The 13,891-nt window shown below is 54.3% G+C and overlaps 1 protein-coding gene across 5 annotated transcripts in view; it reads right to left on the bottom strand.

The window, feature by feature from the left end:
• SEPTIN3 (septin 3) overlaps positions 1-12,901 on the bottom strand; it is a 38,053-nt gene extending 25,152 nt beyond the window's left edge. For 3 of the 5 annotated variants that reach the window (XR_004265803.1, XM_032270184.1, XM_032270186.1), the window contains exons 1-5: positions 7,899-8,155; positions 2,441-2,632; positions 1,648-1,776; positions 561-642; positions 122-259 (exon numbers count right to left, since the gene is read on the bottom strand). Coding sequence is in view for 4 of the 5 variants with exons in the window: in XM_032270184.1 (XP_032126075.1) it covers positions 122-259; positions 561-642; positions 1,648-1,776; positions 2,441-2,632; positions 7,899-7,908 (551 nt within the window). In the remaining variant the exon portion in view is untranslated. Of the gene's footprint in view, positions 1-121; positions 260-560; positions 643-1,647; positions 1,777-2,440; positions 2,633-7,898; positions 8,156-8,372; positions 8,695-11,382 lie in introns of those variants that run through there. The other 2 variants (XM_032270188.1, XM_032270187.1) reach the window with 2 other exon arrangements.
• Between the last annotated feature and the right edge of the window lie 990 nt (positions 12,902-13,891).

Here is a 13,891-nt window from a genome sequence, read left to right as displayed (position 1 = left end):
CAATATTCCAGCCCACCTGGCCCTCCCTAGCTGAGTCAAGGTATGGATCATCCAATCCAGAATGGGCACAGATGATGCAAACCAGACCAGGCCTGGCAATAGGGGTGGGGTTGGTACATACGAGTGTCCTGTGGGGGAGATGAAGTAAAGGCAGCAGTGGACACGAGTGTCAGGGATGCGTTTCTTCCTGGCGATATTCACCTCCTCCTTCAGGAACTTCTCATACTGCTCATTGATGTACTTCTCAATGGGCTCCCAGCTGAGGGTGGGAAAAAGTAGACGGATGTGTCAGAAGAACAAGACTAGGGCTCAGCGTAGGCATGGTCCAGTAGCAATCTCCTTCCATCCATCTCATTCCCTGGTGGGCCTAGGATATCTGCTGCTGGATTTCCCCTCAGCCCCCATATGGATGGCTTTCCTAAATGGTTAGTTAGCAGGGGCGGAGCTCCCCAGGAACTGCAGAGCATGGAGGGTGCAGATAGTTCTCAACGTGAATGAATCTGCACCATAGTATCTTCCCAGCAGTCTTTAGGGCAAAGATCTCAGGGGCAGACAGATACCAGTTTTCATTGTTGATTTGGTCTCCAAAGCCTGGGGTATCGATGACGGTCAGCTTCATTTTGACACCACCTTCCTCTATCACTGGGGGTGAAAAGAAAATGTACCAGAGAGGTCATTCCTACAGCTGACCCTTGGTACCTGGCAGCCTACTAGCTAGGGAGACCCAGCCCTGTTCTTCAGGATCAGTTATTGGAAAAATCAAATTTAGGGCCTTTTCTATCTCAATATCATGGCTCATGTTGTTCCCTGTACCTGGAATCTGGAATACCCTCTCTCTGCAGTGGTATAATCGCAGCTCACTGTAGCCTCAAACTCCCAGCCTCAAGCAATCCCCACCTTTCAGCCTCCGCAATAGCTAGGACTACAGGTGTGCACCATCATACCCAGCTATTTCTTTTTTACGAGACAGAGTTTCGGCCTGGCACGGTGGCTCATGCCTGTAATCCCAGCACTTTGGGAGGCTGAGGTGGGCGATCACAAGGTCAGGAGTTCGAGACCAGTCTGGCCTATATGGTGAAACTCCATCTCTAGTAAAAAAACAAAATTAGCTGGGCATGGTGGTGCATGCCTGTAGTCCCAGTTACTCGGGAGGCTGAGGCAGAAGAATCACTTGAACCTGGGAGGCAGAAGTTGCAGTAAGCCAAGAACACACCACTGTACTCCAGCCTGGGCGACAGAGCGAGACTCCACCTCAAAATAAATAAAAAAATAAAAGAGACAGGGTTTCACTGTGTTGACCAAAATGGCCTCAAACTCCCTGCCTCAAGCAATCCTCCTACTTTGGCCTCCTGAAGTGCTGGCTCACAGGCATGAGCCACTGCACCCACCCTCTCACCTCTTTCTACCTGTCTAAATTCTACTGGGCTTTATCATCCAGCTCAAGGCCCACCTCCTTCCATTCTAGCTCCCTGCTCTCTCTTCCCTGAACCAGCAGTCTAAGGAGTTTACTTCAGAGTGAATGCTCAAGTCTATTCTTCTTAAGGTTGCCTTTCATTGGTCCTACTCCTCAATAAACCCCATTCTTTCCCCTTTGCAGCAGAGGCACTCACTGAACAAAGCCCATAGGGGTCCCTGCCTGGTCCTCACCATGCCCGATAGCTTTGATCTCCACCGTCTTGGGGATCTTCTCCTCCCGGTTCCAGCTGGAGGCCTTGCGGCTCACTTGGGATTTGAAGAGCGTGTTGACCAGTGTTGATTTGCCCAGTCCACTCTGGCCTACAGCAAAGCAGAAAGAGAAGAAGATAGGGAGACTCTGCATCCACCTTCTGAGCCTAATACCTCCCCATAAGCTTACAGAATTCTAGAGCCACCATCCAGGCCAACACCTTGTCTGACCACTCACCGGGGGATGGCCAGGGTGAGTGGGGAGGGCAGGCAGGTGGGAATGACTTCCTGCTTACTGCAGAGAGCCTTGGGGAAACATCAACTGGATTCCATATTCTCTCCTTCCCAGAGCCTGAGGACCACTGGGAAAGAAGACAACCTCTGCCTATGTGTAGTGTCATGGTTTTCTGTTTTGGTGTGATTCAATTTTTTGCTTAGGTTTTCACTTTGTTTTTGTTTTGTAGAATGAAGAGTGGATATAGAGCCAAGACATTCTCTGGGTTAAATTTCCTGGTCTTGCATTTATTAGTTATGTTGCTCTGCACATATTTCATTAGAAGACGATTCATCTCTCTGGGACCATTTCGACTGAGGATAAAGATAGTTCTGCTCCAGGATCCACAGGGCTGATATAAAGATGAATTTGGCTAACAAATGTGAATGTGTAATATTCACTGTGAGGCAGTATCAGGATACAAAGTAATTCTATTAATTCTATTTATCCTTTTTGTATCATTAAAATGTGAAAACCTAGGCCTGGCTAGGTTTTCCATACCAACAACCATGATGTTGAAGTCGAACCCGGTCTTCATGGTCTTCTTCCGCATCTGCTCAATGATGGTGTCGATGCCAATGTAGCCCAGCAGGTTGGAGTTGATGCTCATGGGCTTCATAGGCACCGCTGGCTTAGGCCTGGGCTCAGGCACCAGCTCTGACATGGCTGTGTCCGTCCTGGTCTCTGGGAGCCCTGCAGAGACAGGTGAGAGGGGTCGGAAGGGTGACAGGAGGACAGCAGAGGTCACATGGAAGTCATGGTATTTTTCTCTTGCTACAGAATCATACAAAGCTGGGCCTTAATGGAAGGGATCTTCATGTCATCCAGTCCAGGTCCCTCATTTCATAGACAAAGAGACTGAGGCCTGGAGGAGAAAGAACTCACCTAAGAACATAGAGCAGGTCAGAGGCAAAATCTGGGCCAGTGCCAGGTTCTCTGGTTACTGGGCACTTTTTTTTTTGAGATATAGTTTTGCTCTTGTTGCCCAGGCTGGAGTGCAGTGGCACAATCTCAGCTCACTGCAACATCTGCCTCCCGGGTTCAAGTGATTCTCCTGTCTCAGCCTCCCAAGTAGCTGGGATTATAGGTGCCCACCACCATACCTGGCTAATTTTTTGTATTTTTAGTAGAGACACGGTTTCACCATGTTGGCCAGGTTGCTCTCAACTCCTGACCTCAGGTGATCTACCCGCCTCAGCCTCTCAAAGTGCAGGGATTACAGGCGTGAGCCACCGCGCCTGGCCTGATGAGCACTTTCAAATGCACCTCATTGCTCCAAAGCCCACATCCCTGTGTCTAGCCCAAGGGCTTCTCCATCTTGGCACTAATGACGTTTGAGTAATTCTTTATTATGGGAGGCTGACACGTGCATTACAGGATAATTAGTGTCATCCGTGACCTTAGTAGCCCCCAGCTTGTGACAACCCAAAATGTCTCTAGACAGTACCAAATGTCCCCTGGGAGGCACCATTGCCCTGCCTGAGAACCACTGGTCTAAGAAGTATCTGGGGTTATTCGGACCTGAGTCGTGCCTCCCTCCTTGAATAAAGGGCAAAGACTTTTTAGAATCCTGCACTAACATCTACTGACTGTCACTGACCTTGGCTGCTTTATCTTTCAGAAGCAAACAGGGAGGCCAGGTGTGGTGGCTCACGCCTGTAATCCCAGCACTTTGGGAGGCTGAGGCGGGTGGATCATCTGAGGCCAGGAGTTCAAGATCAGCCTGGCCAACATGGTGAAATCCAGTCTCTACTAAAAATAATAAAAATTAGCTGGGTGTGGTGGCAGGTGCCTGTAATCCCAGCGACTCAGGAGGCCGAGGCAGGTGAATCGCTTGAACACAGGAGGCAGAGGTTGCAGTGAGCCGAGATCGAGCCATTGCACTCCAGCCTGGGCAACAAGAGTGAAACTCTGTTTCAAAAAAAAAAAAAAGCAGCAGCAGCAAGCAGGTCTACCCTTCTCTGAAGAATGACCATCACTCCTGTCTCTTAGTCTCGGTGTCCCCTCTGTGCCATGAGCACCACTGCCGAGTAGAGGTGTCTGTACCTGGAAGAGCCCCAGATACCCTCCCAGTTATTGTTCTGAATCTGTGGGACCAGCAGGGAGGGGATGAGAACCAGATGAGGTGGTCACTTGCCTAAGACGACACAGTGTACTTTTGGAGTGGTAGATGGCAGATGAAAGGGAAGGCAGAGGAACCAGCCCCTCCCCAGTGGGGAAGGTCAACATCCCCCTGGGTCTAGTGGATCATGGGTGTGTTCACACACAGGAAAAATCTGTGGATTTCCTTATCAGGCCACTGTCCACCAGGGTAGGTTCTAGAAAAGAGCACCTCCATTTCCCCATCTATACAATGCGGGTGTGGGGTGAAGTGGAAAGAGCCTGTCTCTGCTGCTTCTTAGCTTTGTGGACTTGGGAAGACCACCTCCCCACTAAGAGCCTGCGACCTCCTCCATAAAATGGTAGAATCATCACTAGGACTCTGGTGAGCATTTGTGAGATGTGATGCTTAGAAGCACTGACCAATGGCTGGGTGTGGTGGCTCACGCCTGTAATCCCAGCACTTTGAGAGGCCAAGGTGAGTGGATCTCCTGAGGTCGGGAGTTCAAGACCAGCCTGGCCAACACGGTGAAAACCCATCTCTACTAAAAATACAAAAAAGTAGCTGGGTGTGGTATAGCTGGCTGTAATCCCAGCTACTTAGGAGGCTGAGGCAGGAGAATCACTTGAACCCGGGAGGTGGAGGCTGCAGTGAGCCGAGATCATGCCATTGCACTCCAGCCTAGGAAACAAGAGCAAAACTCTGTCTCTAAAAAAAAAAAAAAAAAAAAAAAAATTCAGCACTGAGCAATATCTTACAGTCCCAGACCCTTTTGCCCCTGTCCCTTTCAGGTCTGTAGGGGAAATGAAACAATGCATGTGGAAGCACTGGTTAAAGGGAGGTGTCCCCAGGCGCTAGTTACACAACCCTGGTTATTGGACTCCATGTACTCTTGAGGACACCTTCCAGCTCTGCCGTTCTAGAATCCTATGGTTCATGACTAACACCCTGCAGAGTCTCAACCTTACAGGGAGGCCTGATGGAGCAGCAGATGGGCGGGAGAGAGAGAGGACAGCAGTGTTCCCTTCCCAACCCTAAACCCAGTCAGGAGTCGGCTCTCATCACCCTCCACCTGGTCCTTCCACCGGTACTGGCAAGACCCTCTCTCCCGATGGAAAACTGTTCTTTCTTCTGTCATTCCCAGGCACAGCCAAACCTGCCAAAGCCTCAGGACCCCCCCAGGACTTGGCATGGCTCCCTCTTGCTTCCCAGGAAGCTGTTGCCAGCCAGGCAGCTCCAGACGGCAGCAAGATTGGCTCAGCCCTGCGGCAGCTGACTCTCAGCAGCCTGGCCCTGCTCCTCCACTCTTGCACGTGGCTCACAGGCCCCACTCAGCACACCTGCACTGGGACCAATGCCCCATTTTTCCTGCCCAGCTGCTCAAACAGACTGGGCCTTTCCATTGCCCCTCATGCCTCTGCAGCTGAGCCCATTTTGTCTTAACCTGTGTTATGAGATAGAGCCACATGGTTGCGGGGGGGTGTCTTATCCCCATTTTACAGACTTGGAAAGTAAGTATTGTATTTACTTATGAGAGGTACTGTCAAGATTCTTACAAAGTGTGTGTTCTCGCCATGGCCTGCTCAGCCCTGGCCTGTCAACTGCAGCATCCTAAAACAGCACACCCAAAAGACAGATCCTGATTGAGAGAAGGTCCTACCAGAGTCCCAAGCAGTTTCTAGGGGCTACTGCAGGCTGGCTGCAGGACCAGGACCTGGTAGATCTCACTTTCATTCCTCCAGCAAGCATCTATAAGCACCCATTGTGTGCACTCTACAGGGCACCTGCTGGCAAGTCAGCCTCCCCACCACATGCCAATGACATGCCAGTCATGGGCTAACAAGCCACCCCCCACCACATGCCAATGACATGCCAGTCATGGGCTAACAAGCCACCCATCAGCCACAAGTACAGCACATGTTTGCAGGTCACTGTGCCACAAGCTTTGCTGGAAGATCCCATTCCCCCCTCCAACCCCTGGCTCATTCCTCCTCCTCCGGCATTCAGCTCCAGTGCTACTCCCAGGAAAGCCTTTGCTTTGCTATCTGATGTGGATGGCCCTTTTCTATGCCCACTGCAGGTATTCTGTTACTCCACATTTACTCATTGATTGATTCCATCCCATCCAGGCCATTTCATATGCTGTCAAATGGGGGCCTACACCAGCCAAACCCTAGGCTAAATGCCAAGGACACTTATGTACCCTAGACAAGATTGCCGCCCTCGAGGGCCCACCGTCTGGTAAGAATGCCTGACAAATAAACAAAGACCTTTGGGGGCACACAACAAATGCTGCTCTGGAGCTAGATTCTGTAGCTCCATCCTCTGCCCCTACAGCTCCTGGTACCATCATGTACACCTCAGATGGGCAGGTAACCCTTGTAAGGCTCATTTTTCTGCTGAGAAAAGTGGGGATAGAACCTACCTTGCAGGGTTGCTGTGAAGGTTATATAGAAGCAAGGATGCGAGCTATCTGGCACAACTACGTGCTAGTTCTCACCCTTCTTTAGGGCAGGGCCATGTCTTATTGATCTCTGTGCCCCAGTCTATCTAGCATACCACTCATTCATTCATTCATTCATTCAGATTATGAATGAATGAATGAGTGAATGAGAGCTACAGCGTGAGGCAGGTATCAGAGACCTGCCTTTCTCTTCCCTCGGATACTTCTTCCCATGCAGAGCACCTCACCTTTCTCTTCCCTCAGATGCTTCTCCTCATGCAGAGCAGCTGACCCCCAGAGAGCAATGGCTGTTGTCTCCGCCACAGTCAAGGGGGTAGAATTGTTGAGATCTCCTCCTTCCTCCGCAACAAGGATTGGAGGGGGCTCCCCAAGGGTGGGGAAAGGCTGAGGTTGGGGTCACAGCAGAGTGCAGCTCAAATCTGCCATCCTGTCTAGAGGGTCCTTGGGGCCCCCCTCAGCTCCTGGCTCTCCCAGGGCCCCTGGAGAAGGGGGAACTGCCTCCGGCACCCTCTGCCAGAAGCTACCTGCCCCATCAGTGCTCCAGGGAGAGGCACCATCCACCTGACTTAGGGTGGCCAAGCCCCCACAGAAACAGCCCCTCCATTCCCATGCTAACCAAAGACCCTGGCACTTCCTTTTACAAGCAAATGAATGGCTTTGGCTTTGTCTGGCTCGGGGACCCCACCCCTCTGTTCGGAAGGTGGTAGCTGGGGGAAGGGACCTTTCCAAAATACCACCTGCTTAGTGCAGGCCCCCTTCTTCCTTCTGCCCTGAAGGCGGATCTTCCTCAGCCCCCAGCAGCCTTCAAGATCCCACCGCCTCCCACAGAGGCAATTCCAGCCCACCCCAGCTCCAGCCCTGGGCTCTGGGAAAAGGAATCACGAAAGCTCCCTGGGTCCTTTCCCATTGGCAGGAGCAGAGGGCCCTGGGACACCCCTTCCCCCATCCCAGTCCTCTGGAGGCCAATGGGTTCCCTTGGAGACCACCAGCTGGTGCCTGTCTCAGCGTGTGCCTGTGGGGGCTGGGAGGGAGGGGACGTATGTGTCAGTGCACAGGTCTCTCATCCGGCTGGCATGGCCCTGGCACCTGTGCGTGGCCTGTATGTGTGCGTGTCCTGGTGTACTCCAGCGTGGGGCTTTCTGTGCGCATCTGGGTCCCTGCTTGCGTGTCCGTGGGTCCCTGCGTCTCCCCGCGTCCCCCCGCGTCCTGTGTCTGTTCTCTCCGAGACTGTCTCTCTCGAGGTGGGTGCCACCGTGTGTGCGTGTGTCCGTGCATCTGTCACCACGCGTGGGATCCTCGGCGCGGAAACCCTCCCCCGGGAGCGCCTCCGGCCGCACTGGCCCTAGCCGCAGCCCACTCCTGGCTGGTGCCGGTGGCCTTGCCGGCCGCCCTACCTTTGGACATGAATCCTCCTTTGTCTCCGTTCCTCCAAGGAGATGCTCCCGGCGCGGGGCTGCAAGGCTGAGCGGGGCGCGGGCTCCCCAGGGCCGAGCGGCCCCTGCAGCCGGGCCTCGCCCCTCCGCGCTCTCCGCCCACCCGCCCGGCCCGCGGCCCCGCCGCGCCGCCCCTGCGCCCCGCGCCGCCGCGCCCGCCCGGGACCTCGCCTCGGCTAGCTCGGCGCCGCGCCGCTCCTGTCCGCGCGCACGGTTGCCGCCGCCGCCAGCCGCCGCCGCTGCCACCCGCACCACGTGACCGCGCGCCCGCCGGCCCCGCCGAGGGCCCCTCCCCCTCCCGCACGCGGGAACGGGCCCCAGGTCCAGGCTGCGGGCGGCCCAGGAGCCGCGCACGCGGGCTCCAGGTGCCCGGCCTGGAAAGGTGCCCGCATCCCAGTCCCTTCTCTCCCGCTGGGTCCGCTCCCTGCCCCTTACCCGCTAGGCTGCGGTGGGGCGGGGCGGGGGGGCGCAGGGGACCAGTGGCAGCTGCGGGCGGCCGTGTGCGCGCGTGAGTCACGCGGGGGCTGTGGAGTGTTGCGCGGGCGCCTGTAGAGCCCTGAGTCAGGGGCCCGGGTTCCAGGCCCTTCTCCGCGATGATGAACCAATAGCCTTGAGCCAGCCAGGAACTTGCCTGAGCCTCAATTTGCCCATTAGAAAAAAATTGTATGCATTCAGTGGACACTAATGGACAGCATATTGCCAGGCCCTGGGAGCACAGCGGTGAGGACAACCATCCCTGCCCTCGAAGGTTCTGGGTCTAGTAGAGGAAACAGGAAGCTGCAAAGTCCTAATGCAGTGGCTGGGGTTCACGCAGGGGAATGAGGGTGCAGGCAGATGGGCACCCTGGGGAGAGGGGGCTTGGAAGACTTCTTGGAGGAGGTGAGGGCCGGATGGAAAGGCAAATGGGAGTGGGAGGGAAGAAGGTGAGAAGGAGAGGCATTCTGCAAAGAGAGGACAGCAGAGGTAAGGTGGCCCAGGGGTGAGAGCTGCGTGGTGCTGGTGGACAGCCCACAGCCTTTGATGTGGCTGAAGCAGAGAAAATTCCAGACAGGTATGTAGAGCTAAATAAGAGGCTGGAGAAGTCCGCATGCAGCCTTGGAAGCTGGACTTTTAAGAGAAGGTAATGGTGAGTCACTGACGAATATTAAGCTGAAAGTGCTGCCATTCAGCATGTGAGTCCTTGCAGCAGTTGTGTGTGCACAGGGGTGGAGCCGGTGGGTGGAGGGTGGCCTCCCAGGGGCAGAAGGATGGAGAAGAGGGGACAGCCAGCCAGGTACTTGAGTACTGAGGAGGTAAATCAACAAGGTGGGAAGTAGACTGGATGAGATGGCGAGAGAGATGAGGAAAAAGAGGATACCCGGGTTTGTAGGCACTGGATAGAAGGTAGGTGATGCCTATCGCTGGGAGAGTGAGATCAGGGAGGCAGGAGTCAGTTCAAGAAGAAAAGGGCTACCTCTGGACATGCCCTCAAGACAGCCGGATAGATAAACCTAGCAGGCTCCTAGCTGCCCACATTGGCACTTGAGACAGGGCTGGGCTGCAGATGGAGGGAGAGCTGAGGTCTCGTAGGGAGAAGTGAAGACTAGAGCTTAGGTGAGGTGCCCAGACTGAGTGTGCGGGATGAAGGGAAAGGGGTCTAACAATCTAAAGCCTCAATTCTGGTGTAAGACTGGATGCCTTCCAGGCACCTTTCCAGACCTAGAAACTCTGAGCCCTTGAAATGCTGGGAATGAGGCTGCCCAAAGTAGAAATTCCAACAATCTGGATTCCAATCAGCTTACTGCCACCAGCCAGCTTTGATGTGACTTTAGGCATGTCACAGGCTTTCCAAGACCAATGAATGTCTCAGCCCTTGTGTTGGCCTGTTTAGTGTTCTGTGTAGGACTTCCACATGTACAAGGCTCCGACTTACCTTTCAGGATTAAAGGGCTGGGGGTGGGGGACCAAGAAAGAGACATCCAGGTAAGGCACGTTTTAAGCAACAGATACCTTCCTAAAAGGCTGAGTGTAAACGGATTTGGAAAGTCTCAGGTGAGGTCATTATCTCACATCCAGAGGAGGCTGCAGGGACTATTATTAGACAAATCACCACTTCCTAAAGTGCTAGTCAGTATTTTCACATAGGAGGTTTGCTGCTTTTTTTTTGGAGACGGAGTTTTGCTCTGTTGCCCAGGCTGGAGTGCAGTGGCACAATCTTGGCTCACTACAACCTCTGCCTCCCAGGTTCAAGCAATTCTCTGCCCCTGCCTCCGGAGTAGCTGGAATTACAGGTGCCTGCCACCACGCTAGGCTAATTTTTTGTATTTTTAGTAGAGACGGGGTTTCACCATCTTGGCGGGGCTGATCTTGAACTCCTGACCTCATGATCCACCCGCCTAGGCTTCCCTAAGTGCTGGGATTACAGGCGTGAGCCTCTTCACCTGGCTGAAGGCTTGCTTTTAAAGCCGGACTCACCTACTGATCACCTGATTATTCCAGCTCTTCAGGGACCAAAGAAACAACTCCAGGAGATGCTAACAGGAGGATTCACCAATTGCTCCTCCGCAAGTTATCCCTGTAAACCTTTCTTTCTCTCTCTCTCTTTTTGTTTACCCTTTTTTTTTTTTTTTTTTTGAGACAGGGTCTTGCTCTGTCACCCAGGCTGGAGTGCAGTGGCTTGATCTTGGCTCACTGTGACCACCACTTCCTGGGTTCAAGCATTTCTCCCACCTCAGCCTCCCCAGTAGCTGGGACTACAAATGCATGCCACCATGCCCTGCTAATTTTTTATTTTATTTTATCTTATTTTTTGAGACTGAGTCTCACTCTGTCACCTAGGCTGGAGTGCAGTAGCATGATCTAGGCTCACTGCAGCCTCTGCCTCCCAGGTTCAAGCGCTTCTTGTGCCTCAGTCTCCCAAGTAGCTGGAACTACAGGCATGCGCCACCACGCCTGACTAATTTTTGTATTTTTAGTAGAGACGGGGTATCAGCATGTTGGCCAGGCTGGTCTTGAACTCCTGACCTCAAGTGACCCACCTGCCTTGGCCTCCCAAAGTGCTAGGATTACAGGCATGAGCCACTGCCCCTGGCCCTTATTTTTTATTTTTTGTAGAGACAGTCTCACCACGTTGCCCAAGTTCGTCTTGAACTCCCGCGCTCAAGCAGTCCTCCCATCTCAGCCTCCTAAAATGCTGGGATTACAGGCATGAGCCACCACACCTGGCCAAAACCTTCTGATACTTTCCCTCAGCCTGACCTCAGACTGGCAGGTTAGAACCCAGCTCAGAGTACAGCCCCACGTCCAGCCCTAAAACCTTATTTCCTTTTCTCCCAACCCATTCAACTCTGACCTTAGAGTCCTTTCTCCCTTTCCCAACTCATGCAAGCAAGATCCATCTCCAAGCTCATACACCTCCACCCCCGCCCGCAGCCTAGTCCATCCCCAACCAAATTTCTGCATTTACCTTTAGATTCTGTGGCCAGGTCCAGTGTGGCAGGCTCTGTGGCTCCATCCGTGGAAGCATTAGTGTGGTCCAGGGCTGGGTCTGTGCATCTGCTTGGCATCACCAGGCGTGTGGCAACGTCTGATATGGTCAGGTTATTAACACTGCCCAGTGTGTTCTTCCCAGTGGCTGGGTCTGGGGTTACTGGCATAACCAAACCCACAGCTGTGCCCTTCCTGCTTGGGTCCAAAGCAAGATAATTCATAGCCAAGTCCAGCTTGGTTCTGTTTGCTCTGGCCAAAGCCATGGCTGTTTCCAACCTGGTGGTGCCCACTGTCGCTGTGATTGTGTCCAGCTTGAGTGGGTCTGATGTTGCCGAATCCATGGCTGTGCCCTCTGTGGTCATATCTGGCTTGTCTGTGCTTCTTGTAGCCATGGCTTTGCCCAGCTTGTCTGGGTCTGAGGCTATCAAATCCATGACCATGCCTGGCTTGGTTGTCCATACTGTAGTCAGATTCATGGCCGTGCCCGGCTTGATTGTGCCTGCTGTAGCAAAGTTCGTGGCTTTGCCTGACTTGACTATCCCTCCCGAAGACAAGTCTCTGGCTGTGCCCAGCTTGATATCCAGAGCAGGGAACTCTGTGCCTGTGTCCAATCTGGATGTGTTTGGTGTGGCTAAACTGATAGCCAAGCTAGGTCTGTTGGTGGCCACTGTGGCTAAATGACTGGCTGCGTCTGTCTTTGTGTCCACAGCAGTCAAATTCACAGCCTCAGTGGCCCTTTGGAGACGCCCCCGGGGTCTGGGGATCCCCCTGGCTCGGGGCTTGCCTTTTCCTGGAGAAGCTCTGGTAGGCGTGTGGGCAGTCGCTGAGGCAAGGTGCCCCTGGCCCACCAAGCCTGGCTCTCCCAGGACTGGTGTGCTCTGGGCTAACCGGGATTGGAAAGGTAAAGCCAGATAGGAACTCACCAGGGGCTTCTCCAGGGCAGGTATCCTGCTAGATTTGGTCAGACCTGGGTTCTCTGGGCCCTCGGAATGGACCCTGCCCCCTGGCACTAGGGTCACAGGTGGTGAGCCTGGCAAGGACAGCCTACCTCCTTCATGGGGAGCAGCCTTCCTTCCCGGGGTAGGCGACCCTTCCCAGTGAGAAAGTGGGTGATCCAGGGACCGTGCCTGGCTGTTCTGACGGATCGTCAAGGAGATGGAGCTGAGCTTCCTAGGTACAAGGCTGCTGGTGGGCAGGGGGCTCGAGGAAGCCCCCAGAGCAATGACCATCTCCTGTGGGGGTACGCTCTGGGTCCTGGTTCCAAGGCCCGGCCGGCTGGAGGTGTGTGGGATATGGCTTTGGGGGAAGGTGTCCAGATGGATGGTCTTCCTGAGGACAGGGGTGAGCGGGGATCCCCCTCCAGGGAGTCTTGAGGGGCGGGTAGGGCGCCCCAGCACATGGCTATGGGAGAAAGAGGTTCTTGGGCCTGGAGCTCCGTGCGACTGCATCTCTGGAGGAGCAGGAGCAAAGTCGTGGTCCATCCAGGCCGTTTGTCTTTCCCTGAGGCAATCAACAGAGAGAAGGGGCCAGGCAGGGATGAGGAGCTCAGGCCTGGAGCTCTCAGCCCTCCCCTTCCTGACCAGCAGCTGAACATTGCCTGGTCTAAAGGGGCCTGGTTCTGAGGACCATCCAGTCCTTAGTGGAGGACACATGTAACTTCCTCCAGCCCTCCTACAGCTCCTACCTGCAGCAGACTGACCTGCACCTCATACCCACCGTATCCCTGGCCAGCCACCACACAGCGGGGTGGGCACATCCAGTGAGCAGGCTGCCTCCAGCATGGGGGAACTCAGGCCAGGCTTACATCTCCCTTTGCCTGGGCCTGAGTATGGCCCCTGTCTCTGTGGACAGCTCTGTGGAGGCCACATACATGTTCAGGGACTCCAGAGGAGGGCAGTGGTTACTGGAGGCCGCTCTGCCTTTCTCCTCCGGAAAGAACCAAAGGGCCGTGGATTCCCACCCACAGCAGCCAGCATTGGCGCTAGGAGCTCAGGTGTCTGGGATGAGAGAGGATCAATTTGGCGTGGAGGCGCAGAACCAAGAAAGAGCCCTGAGCTGACCTAGTGCTAGAGTTGGAAACAGAGCCAGCCCTGGAGAAGGTGAGGCTTCGGAAATGGAGAAGCAGTGAGTGTTCACAGGAGGCTTATCCGGTGAACAAGCCACAGTCCCTGCCCTTGGAGAGCCTGCCACCTCCAGGGATGCCAGGCAAGGAAGTAGATAGGCCTCCGCCAAGCTAAGCATTATGGGTAGGAAGGCAGGAGGCTAGACCTGAGCCAGGGCTATTCCTACAGAAGGCCCGAAGATGAGAAAGTGTGGCATCTTTCTGAAACTCCAACATGGGGCTCCTAGGCTGTATCTAGCGGGGAAGGGAGCACAAAGGCTGCAGGTGAGCTGGGGTCCAGGCCGGGCTACAGCAATTCTCAGGCCAGGGAAGGTGACCCATCCAGATCTGCAGGAGGGAATGGCCACTCAGGAGCAGTGTGACA

This window comes from Sapajus apella, unplaced genomic scaffold, assembly GCF_009761245.1.
Source record: "Sapajus apella isolate SASKATOON/1434 unplaced genomic scaffold, GSC_monkey_1.0 scaffold205, whole genome shotgun sequence".
In the NCBI taxonomy this organism is placed as follows: domain Eukaryota; kingdom Metazoa; phylum Chordata; class Mammalia; order Primates; family Cebidae; genus Sapajus; species Sapajus apella.
Note: the sequence above shows the minus strand (reverse complement) of the source record. Positions and strands in the feature narration are given on the sequence as shown.